At 35.2% G+C, this 26,763-nt stretch overlaps 1 protein-coding gene across 5 annotated transcripts in view; it reads left to right on the top strand.

Annotated features, from left to right (window-relative positions):
* The window catches only part of BDP1 (B double prime 1, subunit of RNA polymerase III transcription initiation factor IIIB), an 85,731-nt gene that overhangs the window by 19,323 nt on the left and 39,645 nt on the right, over nucleotides 1-26,763 (top strand). For 3 of the 5 annotated variants that reach the window (XM_029217257.1, XM_029217259.1, XM_029217260.1), the window contains exons 8-21: nucleotides 17-71; nucleotides 2,765-2,908; nucleotides 5,295-5,576; nucleotides 6,674-6,821; nucleotides 10,460-10,618; nucleotides 13,478-13,637; nucleotides 15,311-15,402; nucleotides 17,417-17,612; nucleotides 18,535-18,668; nucleotides 20,773-21,817; nucleotides 22,503-22,690; nucleotides 23,143-23,365; nucleotides 25,582-25,760; nucleotides 26,480-26,684. In XM_029217257.1, the coding sequence (XP_029073090.1) occupies nucleotides 17-71; nucleotides 2,765-2,908; nucleotides 5,295-5,576; nucleotides 6,674-6,821; nucleotides 10,460-10,618; nucleotides 13,478-13,637; nucleotides 15,311-15,402; nucleotides 17,417-17,612; nucleotides 18,535-18,668; nucleotides 20,773-21,817; nucleotides 22,503-22,690; nucleotides 23,143-23,365; nucleotides 25,582-25,760; nucleotides 26,480-26,684 (3,210 nt within the window). The remainder of the gene's footprint in view (nucleotides 1-16; nucleotides 72-2,764; nucleotides 2,909-5,294; nucleotides 5,577-6,673; nucleotides 6,822-10,459; nucleotides 10,619-13,477; nucleotides 13,638-15,310; nucleotides 15,403-17,416; nucleotides 17,613-18,534; nucleotides 18,669-20,772; nucleotides 21,818-22,502; nucleotides 22,691-23,142; nucleotides 23,366-25,581; nucleotides 25,761-26,479; nucleotides 26,685-26,763) is intronic. The other 2 variants (XM_029217258.1, XM_029217261.1) reach the window with 2 other exon arrangements.

The following is a 26,763-nucleotide window of genomic DNA, read 5'->3' on the forward strand; positions in this document are numbered from 1 at the left end:
TTTGTTTTGTTAACAGAATAAATTTAAACGTGAAGAGAAAACAAATGGATGGAGAATAGACAAAGCATTCCGTAAGTATTAAGACCTCTTTCACAAGGAATCATTTGGAGATTCTAAAAAATGACCAATGTTTTGTCTTTGGTTCCAGTGTGTTTTAGATTTGTTTCATCCCTATATTGTCATAGGAAGAGTAAGACTGGAAATTTTTCTCTTTAGCAGTTCAGGTCTGGCAGTTCATATAGATCTATAGGCAAGGGAATAGCTAAAACATCAAGAAGCAAGTAAGCAGAGTTCTGAGTCCAAGAAATTAGGGGGACTGAAGATACTATTTCTAGGTGCTCTTTATTCTGGGGGAACTGTACTGAAGAAGAGGTTAATTGTTTCTGGAAGATATTACACTATAGATGATTCCTTACCTACTGTGGTAAGTCTGTCATTCAGTCAGTAATACAGACCACCTGCTGTGTGCTAGTCACTGTTGTAGGCATTGAGGATATCATGGTGAACAGGGCAGATGGAGAATCCTGCTTTTAGAGCCTTAAGTCTAATTGGGTGGAGGAGGAATATAATTGGTAAGCAGGATAATTTCAGATAGTGATTAATTTCTAAGAAGAAAAAAGAGGGAGTTAGGGGGTGGGTGTTTAGATTGGGTATTAAGGGAAGTTCTGTCTGAAGACGTGTTTTTTTTTTTTAATAAATTTATTTGTTTTATTTATTTATTTTTGGCTGCATTGGGTCTTCGATGCTGCGCACGGGCTTTTCTCTAGTTGTGGCGAGTGGGGGCTACTCTTTGTTGTGGTGCGCCGGCGTCTCACTCCGGTCGCTTCTCTTGTTGCGGAGCACGGGCTCTAGGTGCACGGGCTTCAGTAGTTGTGGCTCGCAGGCTCAGTAGTTGTGGCTCGTGGGCTCTAGAGCACAGGCTCAGTAGTTGTGGTGCACGGGCTTAGCTGATCCACAGCATGTGGGATCTTCCCGGACCAGGGCTCGAACCCGTGTCCCCTGCATTGGCAGGCAGATTCTTAACCACTGTGCCACCAGGAAGTGCCTGAATAGGTGACGTTTGAATTTATACCTGATTTGAAGAAATGATGTATACCTTTCAGCTTTTAACTAATAACCTCATTAAAATGAACATTGTTTCTTTTTAAGTCCAGAGAACTACATCAAGGGATCTGTAAAGAAAAACAGAATTAAATGTACTATTTAAAGTAGTTCCTGTATTCTTTGTTTGGAATATAATTACCAACGTTTCATGATTAATAAATGTATTCAGTGTTCATTTGCCATAGTGCTAATCTTAGAAAAAAATTCTAAAGAGAGGTACTTAGATTGTATAGCATGTACATTTATTTTATGAGTAGACACAAAGGTAGATGAGTGGACCCTATACCTTACAAATGTGGTATTGAGTCCTCAGGAAAACCACTTTTAGGAATGGCTTCTGGAATATCTGGAATATTTTAGTCCTCAACCCTCTCCATTTTAGAGAAGTGGTCTTGAAACTTTTCGTTATGTTTAATGAATTATAATCAGAAAAGAGTCCATAAATCTATAAACAGTCTTTATGGGGTGTGGAACCATTGTTAAAACCATTATAATAGAACCTTTAAAATTCACTGTTTGATGCTTTGTAGTGGAAATTGTTAAAACACAAACACAAAAAAACCCAAATGGTGTTTTTTAGAACTTATATTTTTAATTCCTCTGAGAACTTTATGGATTATTTTAGTGCTGTGTTTTTCAGAATCATTTGTGTGGAAGGTCAGAACAGATAAAAAGCTGGGTCCACAATAAAATAGGGCTTTCAAGAATCTCAGGTTTGGGCTTAGTTTCCTGAGGCTAATTTACTTTTGTTTTGGTATATACCTCTTTTTCTGAGGCCATCTTGTGATCATTTTGTAATCAGAACAATCTTGGAGCTTATGTATATAGAGCACCATTTTCCCTGTATTCACTTCTCTGTATTCACTGTATTTGTAGACACAGAGCTGAGGCAAGGATTGACTCCTGGAGTGGATTCATTCTGGTTTGTTCATAGATTACTCTTTCTGATATAATACTGGTCATAGGTATTTAGTGAGAGTGGTCCTGATCAATACTCATTTACTATCCTCTTCGCTGATATTTGGAAGAGTAAGAGTTAATAGTGAAAGAGTTGTAATAAAGTGAGGACATAAAGTGGTGGATAGGCTCTTGAAGACTTCTTAATCATCCTAGCCTTTTAAAAAAGTGTATTTATAATTATGGACAGTGCAATTTATAGTTTGAGTTTTGACAAAGAGTACACCTGTGTAACCACCACACAAAACAAGCCATGGAACATTTTCATCACTCCAGCGAGGCCACTTCTTTCCCTTTCTAGTCAATCTCCACTCCTAATCCTGACCCAGGCAACTACTATTTTCATTTGAATCATCATAGGTTAGTTTATCTTGTTCTAGAACGTCTTATTCATAGAATCATACAGTATATACTCATTTGTGTTTGGCTTCTTTCACTCAGCATGTTTTTGAGATTCACCTGTATTATTGCTTGTATCAGTAGTTCATTTTCTTTATTTTTTAAACTAATATAGTTTGTTCCTTTTTATTGCTCAGTGATGTTCTGTTGTGTGACTGTACTACAGTGATTAGAGTTCTTTGTCCGTTCTGCTGCTAAGCCCATTCGCTTTTGATATTATACTTACGAAAAATTAAAACTTGAAAGTTCTTTTCCTTTTTTTAAAATAAAAACTTGAAGTTTCTTTTTTTTTTTTTTTAAACAGAGGAAAAGCGCCCTTTTGACTTCGATTTTTTTGCTCATTTGCTTCAGAAAGTTCTTGCTGAAGAAGAGAAAAGAAAACAAAAATCTGTTAAAAATCAGACTTTAAAGGAGAAGAAGTCCTCTAAATCACGGAAAAATGTAAAAGGTATTTATTTAAAAGAAAGTGTGTTATTTTACTTAATAATAATAGGCTTGCAATATTGTCCCTCAAGCCTTAGGGTGTTCATATGTAGTTCAGGTAGTTGAGATCATCAGGACATCCGATTGGATGGAATTGATTTTTCTTCAATCTTCTAGTTATCTGGCCCCAAACAGCAGCTCCCTTTTAAATTTTATAATTGGATGGCTGGGTTATTTGACATCTTTCTTGCATTGAGGGCATAGTTGTAGCTAATAAAGGAGCATCAGAATATTGGGGTGTCATGTTTGGTTACTTATTATCATTTTTCTCTGTAAAACAAATCTGGCACAAAAGTCTAAAAAAAAAAAAATGGAACTGTAATACTTTGGGCTTGTGACTCAAAGCCCACCTTATTTCTGAGTGTTAATGTTGACTTGTACCAGGTAGGAAATTGTTCATATGTGAGTATTTCTATTTTTAGGCTTATATTTTCTTAACTATTTGAATTCTGATCTGAGGACAATGTTTAGCTATAATCACGTAATTTAAAGAATCTTTGAACTACAGGGAACCTTATATATTAGTTATACATTCCAGCCCCATTCCTTTTGTTTTAATAACCCAGAAATAACCTCAGAGATCCTAAGTCATTTTTTCCTAAGATCTCACAGTGTTAGTAGTGGTAGAGGCAGGATTCAAGCTAGGACTGTGAGAGCCTGTGTAGGGGGACCCCAAGAGCACCCCCAGGTTCAATTATTTGCTAGGACTCATAGGATTCAGCATATAGTTGTACAGACAACTGAGATTTATTACAATGAAAGTATACAGAGCAAAATTGGCAAAGGGAAAGGCACATAGGTCAAAGTCTAGGGAAAAGAAGTAAAGCTTCCAAGAGTCCTCTCCCAGTAGAGTCACACAGGATGTGCTTAATTCCCCAAAAACAAGTAGGAATGAGGTGTAAAAAGCTGTCTACCAGGGAAGCTTGTTAGAAACTCAGCACCCAAGATTTTTATTAGAGGTTGGTCATGTAGACACCTTCTTCCTGGAATGTACCACAATTCAAAAGCCCCAAAAGGAAAGCATTTGTTCAGCATAAACCACATTGTTTATTTAAACAATTTAGGTATAGCGAGCCACTTTTGTCAGTTAGGCTGATGGGAACTCTCCCCAAACCCAAGTTTACAGACGCAGCCCAAGGGCCAACCTTTTTAAACATTTTTTTTTTTTTTTTTGCTGTACGCTGGCCTCTCACTGCTATGGCTTCTCCCGTTGCGGAGCACAGGCTCCAGATGCGCAGGCTCAGCGGCCATGGCTCTCGGGCCCAGCCGCTCCGCGGCAAGTGGGATCCTTCCGGACCAGGGCACGAACCCGTGTCCCCTGCGTCGGCAGGCGGACTCCCAACCACTGCGCCACCAGGGAAGCTGAGGGCCAACCTTTTAAGCAGGCCTTTCAAAGGAGAGCAGTGAGGCCGGCTTTGTTAACTCCTTCTGCACAGAGCCAATATAGAACTTCTTTTTCTAGAGCATAGTGCCCCTATCTTTTTAAAAGTAGTATTGATAACTGCAAAGTTATTTCATTCTTTAGTCATTTTTTTAACTTACATAGCCCTGGGAAATTAAAATAGATATATTAATCTATCACTAATCTTGTGGTTATTATGTTACGGTGTTAGCATAAGTAACTCACTGTATCTTATTTAATGTGAGAACTTTTCAGGTACTTTGTTACAAGTCTCAGAATTTAAAAATTGCTGATTATTATTCTGATAAAGAATAAATCCAGCATATTTTCTTAGTTTTAAAATCTTCTTTTGACTTTTTTTGAATAAAAATAAATAACATTTTATTTTTGTTTTTTAAAATGTAATTCATTATTTTCATCTTTTGATACAGTTAACTATTAATATGCCTTCAAAAAAAGGCACTAGAAATTGTTTAAAAATATTTGTTAATAAGGTTGTTCATTGAAAAACAAAGGATACAGAAAATAAAATACTTGAACTCTCTCTTGTACCCTGCCCTCAAAGTCTTAGCTTTCTTAGGGATGATTGTTAGTAAACTCTTTTCTATGCCTATAAATGTGTATGTGTCTTAGAGTACATGTAATTGTTTTTCTTAAAATAAAAGTGTGGTGATACTGTGTATATTGTTCTGCAACTTGATTTTTTTTTTTAAGGCAACAATATTTTTTGAAGTCTTGTACATGACTACATACAAACCTACCTCATTGTTATTTGCTGCATGGATTTCTATAGCATAAATGTATTATAACTTATTTAGTCATTCTCTATTGGACAGTTTAGGTTGTCTTTAAATTTTCGCTCAGACATCCTTATGTGTTTATCTTCTCCACCTTTAAGAATTTTTCTGTAGGCTGTTTTTATATTTATAACAATTTCTCTTACTTTAAGTGAAAAAAGTCTCCAGTGAAAGAGTGAATGATAATCCAGATGAGTCTGTGAGCACTAGAATTTCAGACACAGAAGGATCTCAAAAGGATGCTCAGACAGTTGAAGAAGAAGAACAGTCTCTGACTTTATCAGGACAGGATTCAGAACAGAATGCATTAGAACAAGATATAAATCAAAAGAAAAGGAGAAGAAAGAATCAGGATGAAAGTAGTGAACAAGAGGTAAATCTTTCAGGAAATGCCACTGTTCAGCCAGGCTCTTCTAAAGGAGAAAACCACAAAAGTAAGTGTATTACATATGTTAATAGCCCCTATATTACTTGTGAAGACACGTACACTAATATGATGTATAACTTAACTACTTTTCTTCTGGATAGTAGCAACTAATAATGCTTATTAATTGGTTCTGTATTCATGGTACTGGGTTAAACCCTTTTACTTTTAATTTAAAGAAAAAACATTTATTAAAAAAAGAGTGAAATGGGGAGATATTTCTCTCAAGTTTGTCTCTGAGATGTGTTACCTCCTATGTGTTCACATTAACAATTATTCTAAGTCACGTGCATATAATTAAACGTGTATTGTGTCTGTTAATAAATCACAGGTTTTCATGTTCTGTCTCTACAGAGCACCTCTATGAACCCCAAATAAGTTGTTTAATTTGTATAAAAGGTACTAGAATAAGTATTCCTCTCATTTTTCTTTTTCTTTTTTTTTTTTTGCGGTACGCGGGCCTCTCACTGCTGTGGCCTCTCCCATTGCGGAGCACAGGCTCCGGACGCGCAGGCTCAGCGGCCATGGCTCACGGGCCCAGCCGCTCCGCGGTATGTGGGATCCTGCCGGACCGGGGCATGAACCCATGTCCCCTGCATCGGCAGGCGGACCCCCAACCGCTGCGCCACCAGGGAAGCCCTCATTTTTCTTTTTTAAAGCTCCCTAGAATACAGACATTTTGACACTTGTGAGTCACTAGGGAATGAGAGCCAAGAGTTTAGGGAAGTCTCGGTCTCTTTCTTGAAGAATTCACATATAGATTACTTAAAGCAGATAACCAATTAAAGAGAGGAGAAAAAATAGTAACAGATCAGAACAACCTTTCTGTAGAATTTAAGTTTTATGTGGTTCAACTTCACCAATAAGATTTTAGTAAGTGAACCCTGATAGATAGCATAGTGTGATTTATAAGCATCATAATATGCTCTTTGTGGCTTACTAGTAAAGACATTACATATAAAGCAGAATAGCTCAACTTTTAAGAAATTGGACTTTGGGATAATTTCTTAATCATTACATTACAGTGTTATATGTAAATTCCTTTGTGCTTTAAATATATATGTTTTTGCTATCATTTTTATAATAATATGCATTTTGTATTAATAGATAAATGCCTGTCTTTAAGTCCTGAGATAAATGAAGATGAAAGCAATAAGGAACAAAAGCTTCCCTGTGTACAGAACACAGATGACATTGTGGATCTATCCTCTAATGAAAAGGCTGAGAAAAGAACTGACCCTGCTCTTTCACCAAGGTATTTTATGTATCTTTACTCACTTTGTCTACATCTTCTATCAGTTACCAAAGGAGTGGGAAATCTCCACCTGTAATTGTGAATTTGCTTATTTCTCTTTTCAGTTCTATTTGTTTTTCTTCGTGTCTTTTGAAGCTCTTTTGTTAGGTGTATACATATCTAGGATTGTTGTATCTTCTTGGTGAAATCACCCTTTTATCATTTGTGTGATATCTTTCTGGTATTGCTGTTTGTTCTGATGATTGCGATGCCACTACAGCTTTCTTGTGGTTAATGTTTGCATGGGTTTATCATTTTCTATAAAGATTTTCTCTTGATTTTTGGTTTTCAGCAATTTGAATGTGATGTATCCTGCTGAGGTTTTTTTGTTTGTTTGTTTTTACTTGTGGTAAAAAACACATAACATGAGATCTGCTCTTCTTACGAGTTTTAAAAATGTACAGTGTTGTTAACTATGAGCACAGTGTTGTACAGCAAATCTCTAGAACATTTTCATCTTGCATGGCTGAAACTCTGTACCTTTTGAACAGTAACTCTTTATTTCCTCCTTACCCCAGCCCCTGGTAACCACCATTCTACTTTCTATGAGTTTGGTTACTTTAGATACTTCATGTAAGTGGAATCATAAATATTTATCCTTCTATGAGTGGCTTATTTCACCTAGCATGATGTTTTCAAAGTTCATCCATGTTGTAGCATATGAAGGATTTCTGTTTTTATGGTTGAATAATATTCCATTGTAAGTATATAGCACATTTTGTTTATTCATTTATCTGTCAATGGACATTTAGGTTGTTTCCATCTCTTGGCTATTATGAATAATGCTGCAATAAACATGGAACTGAAGATATTTCTTTGAGACCCTGTTTTCAGTTCTTCTGGGTAAAAACCCAGAAGGGAAATTGCTGGATCATATGATAATTCTGTTTTAAATTTTTTGAAGAGCCTCCATACTGTTTTTCATTGTGGCTGCATTTTACATTCCTACTCACAGTTCATAAGAATTCCAGTTTTTCCATACTCTTGCCAGCATTTATTATTTTCTGTTTTTCTAAAAAATTAATATATATTTTTTAATTAATCCTTTTTTTTAAGTACATATATATTTTTAAAAAGTAATGTTAGTATAATATAACAATTCCTAACAGGTGTGAGGTGATACCTCACTGTGGTTTTGATTTGCATTTCCCTGATGATTGTGATGTTGAGCATCTTTATTTTATTTTATTATTTATTTATTTATTTACTTTTGGGTGCGTTGGGTCTTCGTTGCTGCACGTGGTCTTTTTTTAGTTGCGGCGAGTGGGAGCTACTCTTCGTTGTGGTGTGCGGGCTTCTCATTGCAGTGGCTTCTCTTGTTGCAGAGCACAGACCCTAGGTGTGTGGGCTTCAGTAGCTGCGGCACGTGGGCTCAGCAGTTATGGCTTGCGGGCTCTAGAGCACAGGCTCAGTAGTTGTGGCACACGGGCTTAGTTGCTCCACGGCATGTGGGATCTTCCTGGACCAGGGCTCAAACTCGTGTCCCCTGCATTGGCAGGCGGATTCTTAACCATTGCGCCACCAGGGAAGTCCCTTGAGCATCTTTAAATATTACTTGTTGGCCATTTGTATGTCTTCTTGTGGAGAAATGTCTATTCAATTCCTTTTCCAGTTCTTTAATTGAGTTATTTGTTTTTCTGTTACTGAGTTCTAGGTGTTCCTTTTATATTTTGGATATTAAGCCCTTATCCAGTATATGGTTTACAAACCTTTTCTCCCATTCCATAGGTTGCCTTTTGACTCTTGATTGTTTCCTTTGCTGTACAGAAAGTTTTTGGTTTGATATAGTCCCACTTGTCTATTTTTACTTTTCCTGCCTGTGCCTTTTGTGTCATGTCCAAGAAATTATTACCAATACCAATCTTATGAAGCTTTCCCCCATGTTTTCCTTTAGGAATTTTATACTTTAAGGCGTTACCTTTAATGCAGTGGGCCTGGGTTCAATCCCTGGTTGGGGAACTAAGATCCCACAAGCTACGTGGCATAGCTGAAAAAGAAAACAATAAAAGGTGTTACCTTTAAATCTTTATTCCATTTTGAGTTGATTTTTGTGTATGGTATAAGGTAAAGGTCCAGTTTCTCTTTTTTTGCATATGGATATCTAGCTTTCCCAGCATCATTTGCTGAAGAGATTTTCCTTTTCATTGTGTAGTTTTGGCACCCTGTCAAAGATCATTTGACTGGGTGCATGGGTCTGTTCTGTTCCATTGGTTGGCATGTACCCTCTTCTGAAAATTTTGATGAAAGCCATTTATTCTCATGTAGAAAAATACCTATATGCACCTGTGCCAATTTATTCATACAATACAGAAGATTAATAATTTCTTTGAAGCCAAGCCATAGACCTCAGGCCCTTAACTTGCTGGGTGACAGACATCTAAATTCTGACCTCAGAGACACAACTAATTTCATAGACTATGCACAAAACAATACTGATGACATTTTTTATGGGGGAAAGCTACCCTGTAATGACTGTTAAAATACCAGTTGGTTTTGTAAAACAGTGAACTGATTCTTATTCTAAAGCTAGAGTAATTAAAAGAGTGTGGTACTGGAAAAGGCCAGACAAATTGACTGAGAGGAAAATTGCATGTAGAATCTAGGAAGAGAAATTTAGGCATCATTTAGATGGCAGAGGTAGCATTAGAAATTAGTGGGAAAGATTGAATTAACCATTCATTAAATGGTGCTTAGATATGAAAAAGATAATAGTAGATCCCTATTTTACTCTGTGCACTAACCTCCTCATAGATTAAAGGCTACATATATAAAGCAAATCTTTAAAACTTTTAGGAGAAAATGTAGAAAAATAATTTTGTGATGTCAAGGATTTCTTAAGACATAAAAAGCACAAACTTTAAAGGATGAAATTGATAAATTCAACTGCAGTTAAATTAAATACTTCTGTTGACAAAAGGCTCCATGAAGAAAGTAAAAGGCAAGCTATTGATTGGGAGGTTTTATATGCAACATCTAGCCAAAAAAGAATATAGAAAGAGCGCTGGGAAAAGACAAACACCCAGTAGAAAAAAAGAACAAAAAAACAAAGCATGGCTGAATGTGAATTTGCGTTGAAACTGAGTGCTCGTTAGTACATGGCCATCATTTATATTATTGTTAGTCGAAGTACTTCCTAATACAGCAGTCCTCTCTTTGCACGCTACAGCATTAACTGCAACTTGTGCATGTTGCAACTGTGTCTTCGATTTCCATGGCTCTTGGGTAACACAGTACCATGCAAAGCAAAGACTGACAATACAAAATTTTAATGAAAGATAATTCCTAAACATTACTATGATTTTACACATACATTTGATTTGTGAACCCCATGTAGTTATGAGTTTTTCATTTTGTGACTTCTTGAGCACTTTCCCTGTTCATTTGTGACTGTTATTATCTCCTAAGATACAGTGTTTTATTAACATGGTGCAAGGAGGATCATAGAGAAACCAAAATATCCATTTTGATTATTCCGTGATATGAAGGATCATCTTCCAGAGTTTTGGCTTTGTATATTTTTTAAAAAATCTTTAAAATAATTAGTATAAAATGTGAATTACTAAGGGTTCTTTTCCCCTGATATATTTTCATTTCCGTAGTAGTCAACAAGATGCCGTATCAGTAGCAACTGAGACTTCAGAATCAAGCACTTCATATTTGCCTTCATCAGAAGGTGGAATTAGAGCATTGTGTGAGGTGAATAATGCTGAGAGTAGTTGTACAGAAGAAGGAAATGTTGACCTAAAAGATAAAGCACTGTAAGTATTTTACATGGTAGGATTTTGAAATTTGTTTTCAAAATTTTGATAATTTATTATCATTTAAAAAATGATAATAATGTTGCTTCCTTTAGGAATTAGGAGAGGACTGTAGACCATTTAATATGTAATTGTACTGTGGTCTTAATGACATTAAGGTTTTTCACTTTATATTTCATTATAGAAAGATTATCTTAGTGATACGAGTTATAGCAAACTGGTAACTTATGATGAAATTCTAAAATAATTTGGAAGCCAAATATTTGCTATGAGATTTAACTTTTACTTGGTTTGAGTTATTTTTCATACCTGTTGTCAAAGTAGTAGATTTTGATATTGATGACTTTAAAGAGATTATGTATTATGTTTTCTAGTATGAAAATACTGATTAAATTGATATCTTCACTAAAAACAATAAAAGCACCACAAGAATCTCCCTTTGAAAAGATATCTCAGAAGTTCAGACTTCCTTTTTATCTCCTCCATAACTCCTCATATGGGCTTAAAAGTTTAGTTTATGAATTTTTATTTTCAGTAAAGCATAGTCACATTGAGAATCAAACTTTTTTTTTTTAAAGATGATTTTAAAATTTATTTATTTATTTTTGGCTGCGTTGGGTTTTCGTTGATGCACGTGGGCTTTCTGTAGTTGCAGTGAGCGGGGACTACTCTTCCTTACGGCGCACGGGCTTCTCATTGTGGTGGCTTCTGTTGTTGCGGAGCACAGGCTCTAGGCATGTGGGCTTCAGTAGTTGTGACATGTGGGCTTCAGTAGTTGTGGCACGCAGGCTCAGTAGCTGTTTCTTGCAGGCTCTAGAGCGCAGGCTCAGTAGTTGTGGAGCACGGGCTTAGTTGTTCTGCGGCATGTGGGATCTTCCCAGACCAGGGCTTGGACCCCGTGTCCCCTGCATTGGCAGGTGGATTCTTAACCACTGCGCCACCAGGGAGGTCCCAGAGAATCAAACTTATTTTTTTAAATAAAAATTTAAACTAGTCTTTGGAATAGGCAATATATTCCTGTGGTTCAAACATCCAAAAGTGTAAGAAGGTATAGAGTGAAGTATCCCTCCTGTCATGTCCCCATTTACTCTAACAAGTAACCAGTGTTATTTATTTCTTAGTCTTTCAGAGATTTAAAAAAAAAAGACATTAAAGCTAATACAAATACATAAAGTTTATATATATCTTACTCTTTTTAAAACCCTAATGGTAGCATAGTATAATACCATTTTGTAATTTTTTTATCTTATATCGTCATATCTTTACTTAAAGACCTTTATTCTTTTTATAGTTGCATAGTGTTCTGTTGTATGGATGAATCACACTTCATATTATCGGTGCCCTGTTGATGGCTATATATGTTGTTTTTACAAACAATGCTTAGAAACTTATACCTCTGTCCTTTCACCTTTGTGCCAGTCTATTTGTAGGGAAAGTTCCTAAAATGAAATTGCTAGCCCAAAGGACACATTTGTATGTGAGTGTGTGTACATTTATACATTTATGATTTTGATAGATACTTCCAAAATGCTCTCCATAGGAGTTACTCTAGTTTATATTCCCACTAACAGTGTAAGAAATGGCTCCCTACCAACAGTGTTATTAAACTTGGATTTTTGCTAGTCTTGATAGATTATAAAATAAAATAATATCACAGTATAGTATATATACCCCAGTCCTCCTTTTCTGACAGGGGTAGATAATTCTTTTTTTTTTTTCCCTTCAGTTGCTTACTTAAAAATTTTCTAACCTAAGGAAAAGTCAAAAGAACAATGAACATCAGTATATAATTCCCCTTAGATTCTCTGATTCTTAATATCTTTTCACATTTGTGCTTGCTCGCTCTACTTCTTTTTTTTTTCAATCTTTTTTTTCTTTCTTGGCCGTGCTGTGCGGCATGTGGAATCTTAGTTCCCCAACCAGGGATCGAACCTGCACCCACTGCGTTGGAAACACGGCGTCTTAACCACTGGACCGCCAGGGAAGTCCAGCTCGCTCTACTTTTAATTTGTACATTTCTTCCTGGGAGTGAAGCTGAGCATCTCTTCACATTTAAAACCTATTTTTTTTTGTTTTTTTGTGAGTTCGTATCCTTTGTCCAGTTTTCTAATGAGTTACTGGTATTGTTCTGTAGGAGGTCTTTACATTTTAGAGAGGTTATTAGCCTTGTGATATGAGTTGTAAAACATGTTTTCTTGGTTTGTAGTTTGACTTATGACATATGTTTTGGACATGTAAAAGTTTTTGATTTTTATGTTGTCAGATCTCTCTCCTTTTTTTTTTTTTTTCTTTTATGGCTCCTGATCTTTTAATCAAGTTTTAGAAAGGCTTACTCTACCTCAAAGTTACAAAAGAATTCATTCATGTTTTCTCTATGGTTTCACTTAAATCTTTGATTCATTTAGAATATATTGTGAGTACAGTGCAAGGAATGGAGCTAATTTTATTTTATTTCCCAGTATTACTAGTTTTCCCATCACTGTTAATTTAACATTTATTTTAAAAAATATATTATTTTTGTGGTCATCTTATTCTATTTTGAAATGACAACTTTATTGTATACTAAAATCATGTATTTTGGAGTCATCATCTCAGTTTTCTTTTGTGTTTCATTTATCTTTTATTCATGTGTTAGTACCACAATATTTTAATTATTGCTGCTAAGTAGTATATTTTTAACATCTGATAAAACAAATTAGTTACCCTTCATTGCTCTTCTTGTTCAGTCTTCTTTGCTACGTTTATTGTAAGCTTAAAGGAGTTCTTTTCTAGCTGTGAATGGATTTTTAAAGAATTTTCCAGAATTTCTTTTGAATATGCCTGCATGTTGGTACAATTTAAATAATGTTAATTTTCTAGGGAAACTGGTCAAACAGGAAGTATTAAACCGAAGACAAGAGGACGACTCCAGAGACCTAAACCCAATTTATCAAGGGCAGTTGGGAAGAAATCAGTTCTTTCACAAGGGAAAACAGATACAGAGAACAAGAGTTTACATACAGAAACTTCAGTTGAAAAGGTATGGAGTAAGAGACTTAATGGAGATTAAAATTATAAAGTATTTTTTCTAAATAGTTGGGAATAAAAATGTTTAACTTATAATTACGAAGTAATGTTACCAATAGTAAAGCCAAGGTATGAGAACTTCAAACATTAATATTAAATTTGTCTTACTAGTCTCATGTTGTATACATTTTCTTTAGAATATAGGATATATCATTTCGAACATCCTTAGCAGTAACAAATATATCTTTTGTTTACTTATATAAAATATTTATTCAAAATATTTTTTAAACCAGCTATAATAAAATTATAACCACAACCCTCTTATCTATATACAGAATATTCCTCTGTTTGTCCTTCATAAACTTTATTTCTCTTTTTATGGAAGTAAACATTTTTGTAGTTTTTAGCCATATATAATATTTAAAACATTTTTCTCTGAAACTATCCATTTACCTTTCTTGGGGTTAATTGATCTTTTTAATAGCTGCATCAGGTTAACATTATTATTAATTTACCTAACCATTTCTCTAATGTTTAGGTTGTTTCCATTTTTTTAACCCTTGTAAATAAAAGCAAACAATTTTGTAAATAGGCAAAGAATAAATTTCCAGAGGTGGTGGGATTAATGTGCCAAAGTATTTTAAATATTTTTTGGCTCTTGTTAGGAAGTGTCAAACTGTCAAAAAAAGGAATCTTGGGAATTCCCTGGAGGTCCAGTTGTTAGGACGCTTTTACTGCCTGGGCCCGGATTCGATCCCTGGTCGGGGAGCTAAGATCCCACAAGCCCCGTGACCAAAAAAAAAAAAAAAAAAAAACCAGGATCTATTTACATTGCTTTAAGCATTAAATGAATGTTCCTGTTTCCTTGTATCCTTGCCAGCATTATATTGTTAAAAATGTTTTGTTTTTGCTAAAATAATTTTTAAAATTTTATTCTTTTTTCCTTTTATGTGAAATCTTTTAAATCTTAATAATATAACTATAACTATATTATTATAATCTTATGAGATGTTTTTAAATTCTAGAAGGTTGGGAAAATACAGATTCATGTAAAAGTTAAAACAAAAGTTAATTTTATTATCTACATGCAACCAACATTTTAGACTATATCCTTCCAGCTTTTCTTTTACATTCTTGAGTAGTAGTATTAATTCACTTTTGTATCCTTCTCTGGTATTTTAACATTTCATAAATATATTTCCATATCATTAAATATCTTTTGAAAACATGGTTTTTAGTGACTTCATAATATTCTATCAATGGGTATAACTGAATTTATTTAACCGTTTATTTATTATTGGATATTTTGTCAGTTTACAGTGTTTGCTGTTTTGCATAATGTTCCAGTGAACAACTTTGTACTTAAATCTTTGTCTAGATATTTTTTTAGAGTAGAGTCTTAGAAATGATATTACTGGGTCAAAGAATATGAACATTATTAAAGTTCTTGATCCATGTTGGCAAAAGGCTTTCCAGAAAGGACATACCAATTTGTGCTTCTATCAGTGACGTATGAGATTATATGTTTAAAAGGTTCTCATCTGCCTTTATGATTTTAACAACTCTCTTTTAATAATTAGAAGTACAAAAAAGTGAAATTTTATTGTTTTAATTTCCATTTATTTATTTATTACAAAGTTTGAACTTTATGTTAAGTAGATTAAATATAAAAAATTAAATTCGTAGAATCATATGGAAAAGGATAAAATGAATACACTTGGTATTTCTGGAATGGAGAATAAAGAGAAAGAGAATCCAGAGGCTGATACTGCATCTAAGTAAGTATTTAGGAAATAGAATAAAAATAGTAACTCTTAGGAATGATTGTAATGACTTATTTTCTACTTAATGTCTGCATTTTATTTTCAGCTAGTGTATTTAAGTCCATTTTTAACTATAGGGATTGTTGAAACATTTTAATAATGATCTTTATGCTTGGTATTGTAGAAATAAATTATAGTATGGATCCACTGGTGAGCAATTACATTTCTCCCTCAACTTCCTAACAAGATTTTAACAAAGTCTTGTTAGATGAATTAATGGTTAAGATATATGTTTCTGGATAATTTTATTTATAGCAAGGGGTTTCCAAAGGGAATATTTAGGGGAATTCCCTAGTGGTCCAGTGGTTAGTGCTCCATGCTGCTACTGCTGGGGGCACAGGTTTGATCCCTGGTTGGGGAACTAAGATCTCGCATGCTGCGCAGTGCGACCAGAGAAAAAGGGCGGTGGGGAATCTTTAACTTAGAGTAGAGATCTAGAATAGGCCTGCTCCAATATAAATCTGAACCAGTGGATTCTGGACTGTATGTTTATTCCATAATCTGTGTCCAGTGCCCTGGAGGTGTACACAATGGTGTCCTGGGGAATAGTATTCCATGCTTGTCAGGTATAGATTTTTCCAATTTTGTGGTGACAATTTGATTTTAAAATGCTTTTTTTATAGTCATGCTTTTAGGGCTATGTCTGTTCTAGAGGGTTAAGGTATAGAGGTGTGTGTTTCTTTGAGGGTGCTCTTAAAGACACTTGTGAATTATTTTTTTTTTTAAACATCTTTATTGGAGTATAATTGCTTTACAATGGTGTGTTAGTTTCTGCTTTACAACAAAATGAATCAGTTATATATATACATATGTTCCCATATCTCTTCCCTCTTGCGTCTCCCTCCCTCCCACCCTCCCTATCCCACCCCTCCAGGTGGTCACAAAGCACGGAGCTGATCTCCCTGTGCTATGCGGCTGCCTCCCACTAGCTATCTACCTTACGATTGGTAGTGTATATATGTCCATGCCTCTCTCTCGCTTTGTCACAGCTTACCCTTCCCCCTCCCCATATCCTCAAGTCGTTCTCTAGTAGGTCTGTGTCTTTATTCCTGTCTTACCCCTAGGTTCTTCATGACATTTTTTTTTTCTTAAATTCCATATATATGTGTTAGCATACGGTATTTGTCTCTCTCTTTCTGACTTACTTCACTCTGTATGACAGACTCTAGGTCCATCCACCTCATTACAAATAGCTCAATTTCGTTTCTTTTTATGGCTGAGTAATATTCCATTGTATATATGTGCCACATCTTCTTTATCCATTCATCCGATGATGGACACTTAGGTTGCTTCCATCTCCGGGCTATTGTAAATAGAGCTGCAGTGAACATTTTGGTACATGTCTCTTTTTGAATTCTGGTTTTCTCAGGGTATATGCCCAGTAGTGGGATTGCTGGGTCATATGGTAGTTCTATTTGTAGTTTTTTAAGGAACCTCCATACTGTTCTCCACAGTGGCTGTATCAATTTACATTCCCACCAACAGTGCAAGAGTGTTCCCTTTCCTCCACACCCTCTCCAGCATTTATTGTTTGTAGATTTTCTGATGACGGCCATTCTGACTGGTGTGAGGTGATACCTCATTGTAGTTTTGATTTGCATTTCTCTAATGATTAGTGATGTTGAGCATTCTTTCATGTGTTTGTTGGCAGTCTGTATATCTTCTTTGGAGAAATGTCTATTTAGGTCTTCTGCCCATTTTTGGATTGGGTTGTTTGTTTTTTTGTTATTGAGCTGCATGAGCTGCTTATAAATTTTGGAGATTAATCCTTTGTCAGTTGCTTCATTTGCAAATATTTTCTCCCATTCTGAGGGTTGTCTTTTGGTCTTGTGAATTATTTTGTATTCCAAATGGTTTACTTATTTATACCTGGGAGAAGAGAATACTGAAGACAAGCATGTATGTGATATACAAGTAATTATGTGACTTCAGAATAACCATTGATTTTATTCCTTTGTAATTACTCTAGTTTGAGTGAAAAAATTTGTCTGCAGGAAGATGATCAACTAAAGGCTTTCAGACCTGCACGCCTAATGAGGGGCTTATTGCAAAGGCCAAAGCCAAATGTAGGTAAAGCTGCTGAAAGAAAAGAAACTGTTACATCACAGGAAAAAATTGGAGCCAGTGTAGAAAAGAATGAAAATGAGTCCTGTATCGATAGAGATGTAAGTACTCTGATGCCCTCCAGTTTTTTGTTAAACAAATACATAAGCCTCCTTTCATCCCCCTTTGTAAACAGCAGTACTGTATACGATTATGTATATTGTTCTTTAAATTTAATGCCCAAATCTCATAGCCAGCAGCTTTGCTAATTGTGAAGGCACTTAGCTCTCAGCTCTGTGGATTTTAAGCATTTATATGATGAATCATCTGCTTTCACCTTACTCATGTTTGGACTTGCCTTCCCCCATCACTCAGCAGGTGTTTGAATTCTACTTCCCTTCTGAAAATATAGCTATGTATATGAATTTTAATACTGACTTAAACAAAATAAAATGTTAAAAGCTCCCTACTAAAATATTCCAACAACAAAGATGATAAATTTTAGATTATTTACATAGTAACTGGTCTTTGTGATAAGAGTAAGAGTTGGCATTATTTGAGATTTGAATTTCTTCTATTATGATTCCCAGGGTCTATAATGTGATTGTAATAATCAAAAAGATTTAGAAAGATAGACCCCAAGGGATAATTTTAACAGATCAGACTGAAGCAGTTACTTGCTTTCGGATTAGGAGGAAAAGAATGGGGGCTTTGAGATGAGGTAAAAGGTGTGGCTTGTGAAATTTCCTATATCTAAAGAACAAACATTAAAAAGTGCCCCTTAGGAAATTCCCTGGTGGTCCAGTGGTTAGGACTCCGTGCTTCCACTGCAGGGGGCCCGGGTAAGATTCCGCAGGCTGCACATCGTGGCACCACTCCACACCCCTGTCAAAAAAAAGTGTCTCTTGAATATCATTTTATAATTTTGAAATGTTTACCATTTTCCTTGTACTCAAGTCGTACATAATTTTCAATGAAGTCTTTTATAAATGTGTGTTACATTGTGAGACCTAAAACTTTTTTAAAAATGTATTTGTTATTAAGATTCCTGAACAAATAGAAGATCAGGCATGTAAAAATTTTGATTGTGAAGACATCACATCACAATCTGAAAAAAAAGATACTTCTTTTCAAAATGTGCAGTCAGATGAGCCCAAGGCTCTTAATGAATGTCTGAGGTAAGCATCATCTTATTAATGATATAATAGTTGAATTATGTGTAAAGTTTTAGAAATTCTTAATCATTTTTTAAAAATAGCAAATCAGACTGATTTTGTTATCTGTATATCAAGTTACATAATATTTACAAGTGTAAATTCACCTTTCAAGGCAGTTTATCTCATTGCCTTCGTGTTGATTTCTCACTTTTTGGTGTTTTGATGAATTGATTTACCCATCGCAAATTAAACCTTGAGTTAACATGGAGAGTATTATCACTTCACATGCATAGTAAATTACATGTTTATATCCAGATGTGAAAATGCTACTTACTTTCTTAATATTTGTTTCTTTGGGATTAGATTGATCACATATTACCTTTATTTAAGGTTTATGTAAATTTTAAGTAAAACTCATACTTCCCATAGTCAAAGCTCTCTGAATTTGTTGTTTCCCCTCTGCAGGATATTAAACCAGATCAACGGAATTATTAGTGTGCTTTTAAAACTTTTTTCCTTTTGGGAATATTCAATGCACAGAAGTACTGAGAACAGAATAACAGACTCCCATGTACCTACTATCTAGTTTCAACAATTATTTATATTTTACCAATCTTTACATTTAAAGTCTGGCCTATTGTATACTTTATTACAGCTGTATGAGCCTGTTTAAATACTACCTAACCTGAGAGTGAAAGCTAGGTTTCCTGAACTACTCAAAAGATCTTTATTTGAAGACAGAAAAATTCCTTTATTCCTCTCTTCTTTCTCTATTCCTTTGTACCCCCTCCCTACACCCCCAGCCTATTTTACTTCTCTGCCACACAAACTCTGGGTAGAAGCCTGTACAACTGCATTACTGCATTGTTGCATATCTCTGATACAAATATTAATTACAGATAGCTCACAATTTGGATATTTTGTTTGTATTTTTTTAGTTTAAACCAGACTCCATTTTCATGTGGCTTAGTAGAAAACCAAGTTTTCCCTGAGTGGCCTTTGGGTTTTAGAACCCTGCTGGATTGTTCATAACTAATATCCAGTCTGATATCAACAACTTTCCTCTCCAAAGGCAGTGACCTTTCTGGCCTTTGAATCTCCAGTATTCACAGAAACAATTCTAAGATTCTGTGTTTTATCAAATCATATTCCTGTTTATATCCAGTAGGCAGTTTCCCTCCTCCCCAGTCTCAAACACTTTGAACTGTTCAAGATGCTATGTAAGAAACTGAAAGAAGAGAAATATCTACCCAAGAAAAGGGCCTCAGAGGTCAAAATCTTAACCAGTCACTAAGTACTCTTTCATTCATTTGTATATTTTTATTGGTTTTACTCTATTATTATGATAAAGCACAAAGCAGAGCATGCTGCTGCTTTTTTGAAGAACAAGGTGCTTATACTAGATAGTGATTGTTGTGTGCCCAGTAGCATTCAACAGACTGCAAAAACAGACTGTTGTTGTTTATTTACTCTTTTCTTTCATTCCCACAATGTATTATGAAATCACAAGCTTTTAGAGAAGTGACTGTACAGGAAATCTCATTTTTAATTGTTTTTAAAAAGTGAGGAGGGGCAGACCTAGTTTTTAGTCATAAGACTGTACCTTATTCAAATTATACCTCCACCCAGCTATTTGAGATCCTGGTTAGTTCTGGCCATATAAATGAGTTCGTTAACTCTTACAGCAAGACATATGTCTGGATAAAGGAGAGTAGGAGCAAAAAGGTAGGAATAGCAGCCACAGATTGGTCTAGCTCCGATGTAGAGGACTTGGAGAGTCTTTCTCAGCCAGTATTTGCCAAGGATGATGTGGATGACAATTAGAAAGAGACTATTTAGGCCTGATTAGCTGCTACTCTAATTGACCTTATTGATAGATTTCTCTGTATATATGTCTCTATATAATAAATATATTTAATTTTTAAAAAAATTTACTGTAATTTCCAAGGATAGAATTTTTTCTGTACTTTAATTTTTAAATTTTGCCCAGAGATTCTTGGTGCTTCATTAATTTTTTTTTTTTAATTAGAGAATTCCTGGTTTTTCAGTAGTGATTTCTCAACCATATCTCTTCAGTTGGCAGTCTAGTTTACAATTTGATTGTGTATCTTTTTTTTTTAAATAGTATTCAAGAGGATAATAAAGCAAATAAACAGGTTCAAATTCTGAAGACTCGATTTCAGAAACCAAAGCCAAATATAAGAAGAAGAACTGGAAGAAGAGAAATTTTCTCAAAGGAAGAAGAGGTACCAAAGGAGGTTCTTGCCTCTGAGGAGATGACAACAGCTTTGAGAGAAACTGCAAGATTGGAAACCTCACCAAGGGAAAAGGTACCTGTGGAGACTAATACTGCTAAGGAAATGGAGTCAGATTTAAAAGAAACTGAAAGGAAAGATATCTCTCCCAGGGAGAAAATACCAGGAATGATTGATGTCACTGTGGAAATGGAGACAGATTTGAGAGAGACTGGAAGAGAGATTTTCCCAAGGGAGAAGATAACAAAGGTGACTGATGCCACTGAGGAAAGAGAGACAGATTTGGAAGAGACTGAACGAAGAGAAATATCCCTACAGGAAAATGCCCCAGAGGAGGTCGATACTATTGGTGAAGTGAAGACAGGTTTGAAAGAAACTGGAAGAGAGATTTCCCCGAGGGAGAAGATACCGGAGATGATTGATGCCGCTGAGGAAGTAGAGACAGATTTAGAAGAAACTGAAAGAAGAGAAATACCTACACAAAAGAAGTCCTCAGAGCTCAAAACTATAGATGATGAAATGGAGACAGATTTGAACAAAATTGGAATAGAAATTTCCCCAAGGGAAAAGGTACTAGTGGGGATCAGTGCCACAGGGGAAAGGGAGATTGATTTGGAAGAAACTGGAAAAAGAGACATTTCCCTGATGGAAAAGGTATCAGGAAAGATGACTGCCATTGAGGAAACAGAGGCAGATTTGAAAGAAACTGGAAGAGAAATTTCCTTTAGGAAAAGCCGATCAGAAGAGATCAGTGCTTCTGAGGAAAAGGTGGCAGATTTGGAAAAAACTGGAAAAATAGACATTTCTCTAAGGGAAAATGAACCAGAGGAGACTGGGACCTCAAGACAAACTGAGTCAGATTCATTGCAGAGTGGTAGTGGTGACTGCAGTGCTGTGCCTTCACTAAATATTAAAGTATGTATTTTTCTGTCCTTTAAAAATATTTTTTTGAATACTTTTTCAGAGAGAAAAATATCAAAATAATTCCAGGATTATTGCCCTTAAGTCCAACAACATTTAAAGTCTCTAAAAGCATAATGTCTTTCCCAGCCCTAAATTCTGTGTTTCAGGACCTTAAAGAAATTATATATTCTTTTTTTTTTAATAATTGGAAACATTTTATAATTGTAGAAAAGTTACTGTTCTTAACTGTTCTTAGTTTAAAGTTACTCTTAGATAAAAGAAATACAAGAGATTGGACTGAATTTGTGCTAATTCTAGTATGAACATACACTGGAATTATTTCTTTTGACCCTATCTGTATCAGTTTTTCTCTTTATTTCCTGTCCCACCCCACTTCGCTCCACTTTTAAAAGTTCATCTTATTAAAAGTTTCCAGTTAATTGAAGTTGAAGCAATTCTAACATTTTCCAGTTTTCTAACTTTTTTTTGGATAGGTAATGGCATTTGTAGTTTGGAAAAAACATATAATAATATGCAATATAGAAAGAAGAGTTTTCCAAATTCTGTGTTTTAGCATTTGTAAATTAAATTTTATTTTACTTAAAAATTAAAACCCCCCAAACTTCTGGATTTTTAAAAACAGTGTGAAGAATATAGGTGCTTAAGGAATATTTTATATGTGCTGATTTATTTCCAGGACATTAGCAGTGAAGTACAATCCGTGGTGGATGTATCTGTAGAAGAAAAAAGAAATTCTGAAAAGGAAATATCAAGTCAGTTGAGTCATTTGAACATTTCTTCACAGACTTCTGAACTTGATAAAATAGAAGACCAGAGGATGCGATCTCCAGATGTTCCAGAGCAGTTTTCAGATATTAATTTAAGGTACAAGTATATAGGTCTGTGTGCTTGTAAAGAGGAAGCATATAAAGTTATATTTGCAGATTATGTTAAACTAAATAAGGTTTTAAGACATATCATCTATAGCATAGTGTTGAAAATTTTAAGCTGGTTTGGGGAAGACTGGGAGAGATTTGAGGTCCTTCTGACAGTAGATTGTGAGAATTACTAACATACAAAATTGTGTACAACACATACTTTTAAGTCAGTACAGGTGTGACAAACCTGTATTTTCTTTGTGCGAAGATGATGTAATTCCTAGGCTTATACCTGGATTGTACCACTCATGTTTTTCAGGATCTACCAAATAGTCTGATCTGTTTTCCTGTTAAGAATTAGAATTAAATATTTACTGCCAGTCTCTAAGGTTGTGCTAAGACTCCGCTCCCACTGCCCCTTCATTTCATCCTAAAGCTTGATAATCCTTGTTCCAAAAGCAAATCTCTTCCTCAAGAACAGAAGCCATTTGAAGTGAAACCAGCACCTTTTGTGAGAAGTAGATTCAAAAGACCAAAACCAAACTTAGCAAGAGCAGCTTCAAAAAGAGAGACTATAGAAGCAGAAAAACATGCACCTGGGAAGAAAGTGGAAGCTGATAAAAAAGGGACTGTTGTGATACAGCAGAATGGGGAACAAATGAGAACTCTCCCTTCTCAACGTGTGAGTGTTATTTAAGATGGAGGTTTTCTGTTTTAGTTATTATAATTACTAAGGTAAAACACTCGGAATTAAAAATTCACAAATATTTCCTTATGTAATTTTTGCTGTGTGTGATATTGGTGCTGTACTTAATGTACCTCATTGTTCCATGTGGTTTGTGTAAGAATCTTGAACCTCTGATGGTGGGCAAATGTGTCATGGAAAGGATTTTAAGAGGCCCAGGCTCTAGTTCAAGTTCTGACCTTTATTCATTATGTGACCATAGCCAAATGATGCAACTAGTTTCTTCACAGAAAAAATGAGAATGAGAGTCCATCTTTACTTCACTCTGTTGTGAAGGTGAAATAAAAAGTTAAAAGCTTGATATGAGTTAAAAGGAGATTATTTTATTTACTTGATTAACTTGGTCTATAAGAGATTAAGATGTGTGATACAGCATCAAAAACCTTGAAATGAAACGTTAACACTCATAAGTTGAGCGTTTAAACATATGAAGTACTTTTTTGAATTAAAGTTCTTCTTTTACATCTTAGCTCAGTTCTTACTGTGCTTGAACATTTGTACTTTTTCCTCCTAATCTTATGTTTAAAAAGGATAAATCATGGGAATTCCCTGGTGGTCCAGTTGTTAGGACTCTGCACTTTCACTGCCGAGGGCCTGGGTTCAGTCCTTGGTTGGGGAACTAAAATCCCACAAGCTGCGAGGCATGGCCAAAAAAAACAAAAACAAAAACCCCACCACTTTCATTTATTTATTTTATTTTATTTTATTTTATTTAATTAATTTATTTTTTGGCCATTCCATGTGGCATGTGGGATCTTAGTTCCCTGACCAGGGATTGAACCTGTGCCCCCTGTGGTGGAAGCACAGTCTTTTTTTTTTTTAATTTATTTTTTGGGTTGCATTGGGTCTTCGTTGCTGCGTGTGGGCTTTCTCTAGTTGCGGTGAGCAGGGGCTACTCTTCGTTGTGGTGCGTGGGCTTCTCATTGCGGTGGCTTCTCTTGTTGCGGAGCACGGGCTCTAGGTGCACGGGCTTCAGTAGTTGTGGCATGCGGACTCAGTAGTTGTGGCGCACGGGCTTAGTTGCTCTGCGGCATGTGGGATTTTCCTGGACCAGGGATTGAACCCGTGTCCCCTGCATTGGCAGGCGGATTCTTAACTACTGTGCCCACAGGGAAGGCCTAAGCGCAGAGTCTTAACCACTGGACCGCCAGGGAAGTACCCAAAATCACGTTTTATTGATTATTTTAAATGATTATAAAAATTGCAAATTGGGAAAAATATATCATCTAAAAAGTGAGAGTCCTTTATAATATTCCATCTTTCCCTGCCAAGTTAGTCCATCTCTCCCTCCCAAGTTAGCAATTTTGAATATGTCCACCTAAACTTTTCTGTATAGATACTTATTTATATAAATAATAAAATGTGCGGGTATTTATTTTCATTGTTTTACAAAAATGGCATCATATCCTGCCTTCTGATTTTTTTTTTACTAAACACAGTATTGTGAACATCTTTTTTTTTTTTTTAATAATTTATTTATGGCTGTGCTGGGTGTTCGTTGATGCACACGGGCTTTCTCTAGTTGTGGCGAGCGGGGGCTACTCTTCGTTGCGGTGCAGGGGCTTATTGCAGTTGCTTCTCTTGTTGCAGAGCATGGGCTCTAGGCGCATGGGCTTCAGTAGTTGTGGGCTCAGTAATTGTGGCACATGGGCTTAGTTGCTCCGCAGCATGTGGGATCTTCCCGGACTAGGGCTCGAACCCATGTCCCCTGCATTGGCAGGCAGATTCTTAACCACTGCGCTACCAGGGAAGTCCATGAACATCTTTTTGGATCAGTATATAGAAATTAAACTTCTTTTAAATGACTCTGTACTGTTTCATTGTAAAGAAATTATAATTTATTCAGTTCCCTACTGATTTGTCTTGTTTGCAATTTTTTGTTTTTCCTTTTCTTTTTCTTTCCTTTTTTGGGGGGCTATTATATTGCTGTAATAAATATCCTTGTGTATAATTTTCTAGATAGTTCTTTGAGTGTTTTTATAAGATATATTTCTAGAAGTAGAATTGCTGGAAATTAAAATTCTTGATAGATATTGCCCTGGTGTCTACAAAGACCATATCAGTTAATTTTTCTAACAGTTTATTAAAGTTTCTATTTCCCTATACTTTTACCAACCCTCGATGAAATTTTTTTTTTCTAATCTACCTTCTAGGATGTGGCTTCCCTAATGGCATCAACAGAAAAAGACAAATCAGATCACAGTCAAGAGGAGGCTGTGATATTACCATATGTACAGACTGAAAAGGACCTTTCCCCTTCGAGTTCTTGTGAACCTATAGAGGAGTCTCAGTCTACACAAGCCCAGGAAAAGGAATTAGTTGTCTCTATGGGGTAAACAGTGATAGTTTTATTAAAATCTAAAATGGGAGAATTATTTCAAATAGTTCTTCATTTCTTTTTAAGAAATGTGTTAATGTATTTTGAAAGTGAGTATCAAGAATACTTGGCTTATTTTTATTCATATGGCCTAAAATACAAAATCAGGTTGAGTTCAACACCTTTTAACACTTGCCTGCTTATATTCACTGTTAGCTGCTTAAGATCTTATACAAAGCAATGCATTTAAAAATATATGTATATAAGGTATGTATTCATTACCTTTTTAAAAATTGTAGTAAGATACATATAACATAAAATTTACTATTTTAACCATTTTTAAGTGTACTGTCCAATGGCATTAAGTACATTCACATTGTTGTACACCATTACCACCATTCATCTCCAGAACATTTTTCTTCCCAAACTGAAACTCTGTACCCATTAAACAATAACTTCCCATTCCCCCTACCTCCAGTCCCTGGCAGCCACCATTGTGCTTTCTATTACTATGAATTTGAATATTGTAGGTACCTCATATAAGTTCAGTACCTTTTGAGAATTGAAATAACTATTTTTTTATAAAATGAGGTATAATCAGAAGGTAATTTAATTTTCCTTTAATGTACAAAATATTTTTACAGAGTTTATTGGATTCAAATTTTATATTTTTATAGTAGTTTTCATCTTTTTACAATCAAGCTTTCTCTCTTTTCTCCTGTCCCCTTTTCTAGGACTTATCATATAAACACTTGTGAACAAGAAATGAAGGAAAGCGCTATCCAAACTGCTCCACCAGTAAGGGGCCGACTTCAGAGACCCAGTCCAAACTTAAGAAAGGTTGGACAGAGGCAAGTAATAGAAAAAAATGAAGCCAAAGAAACAATTAAGGAAGAAAGGACACTACAAAAAGATGAAACTAAAAAATTCCTGACTGTGGTGAGTTATTGCTATGTAATTAAATCAAGCTTCTTAATGCATATTAAAATATCAAATGGTAGCTCAGACTTGGCTTAGA

This window comes from Monodon monoceros, unplaced genomic scaffold, assembly GCF_005190385.1.
Source record: "Monodon monoceros isolate NGI ecotype Baffin Bay Population unplaced genomic scaffold, NGI_Narwhal_1 Super_Scaffold_12, whole genome shotgun sequence".
NCBI lineage: Eukaryota > Metazoa > Chordata > Mammalia > Artiodactyla > Monodontidae > Monodon > Monodon monoceros.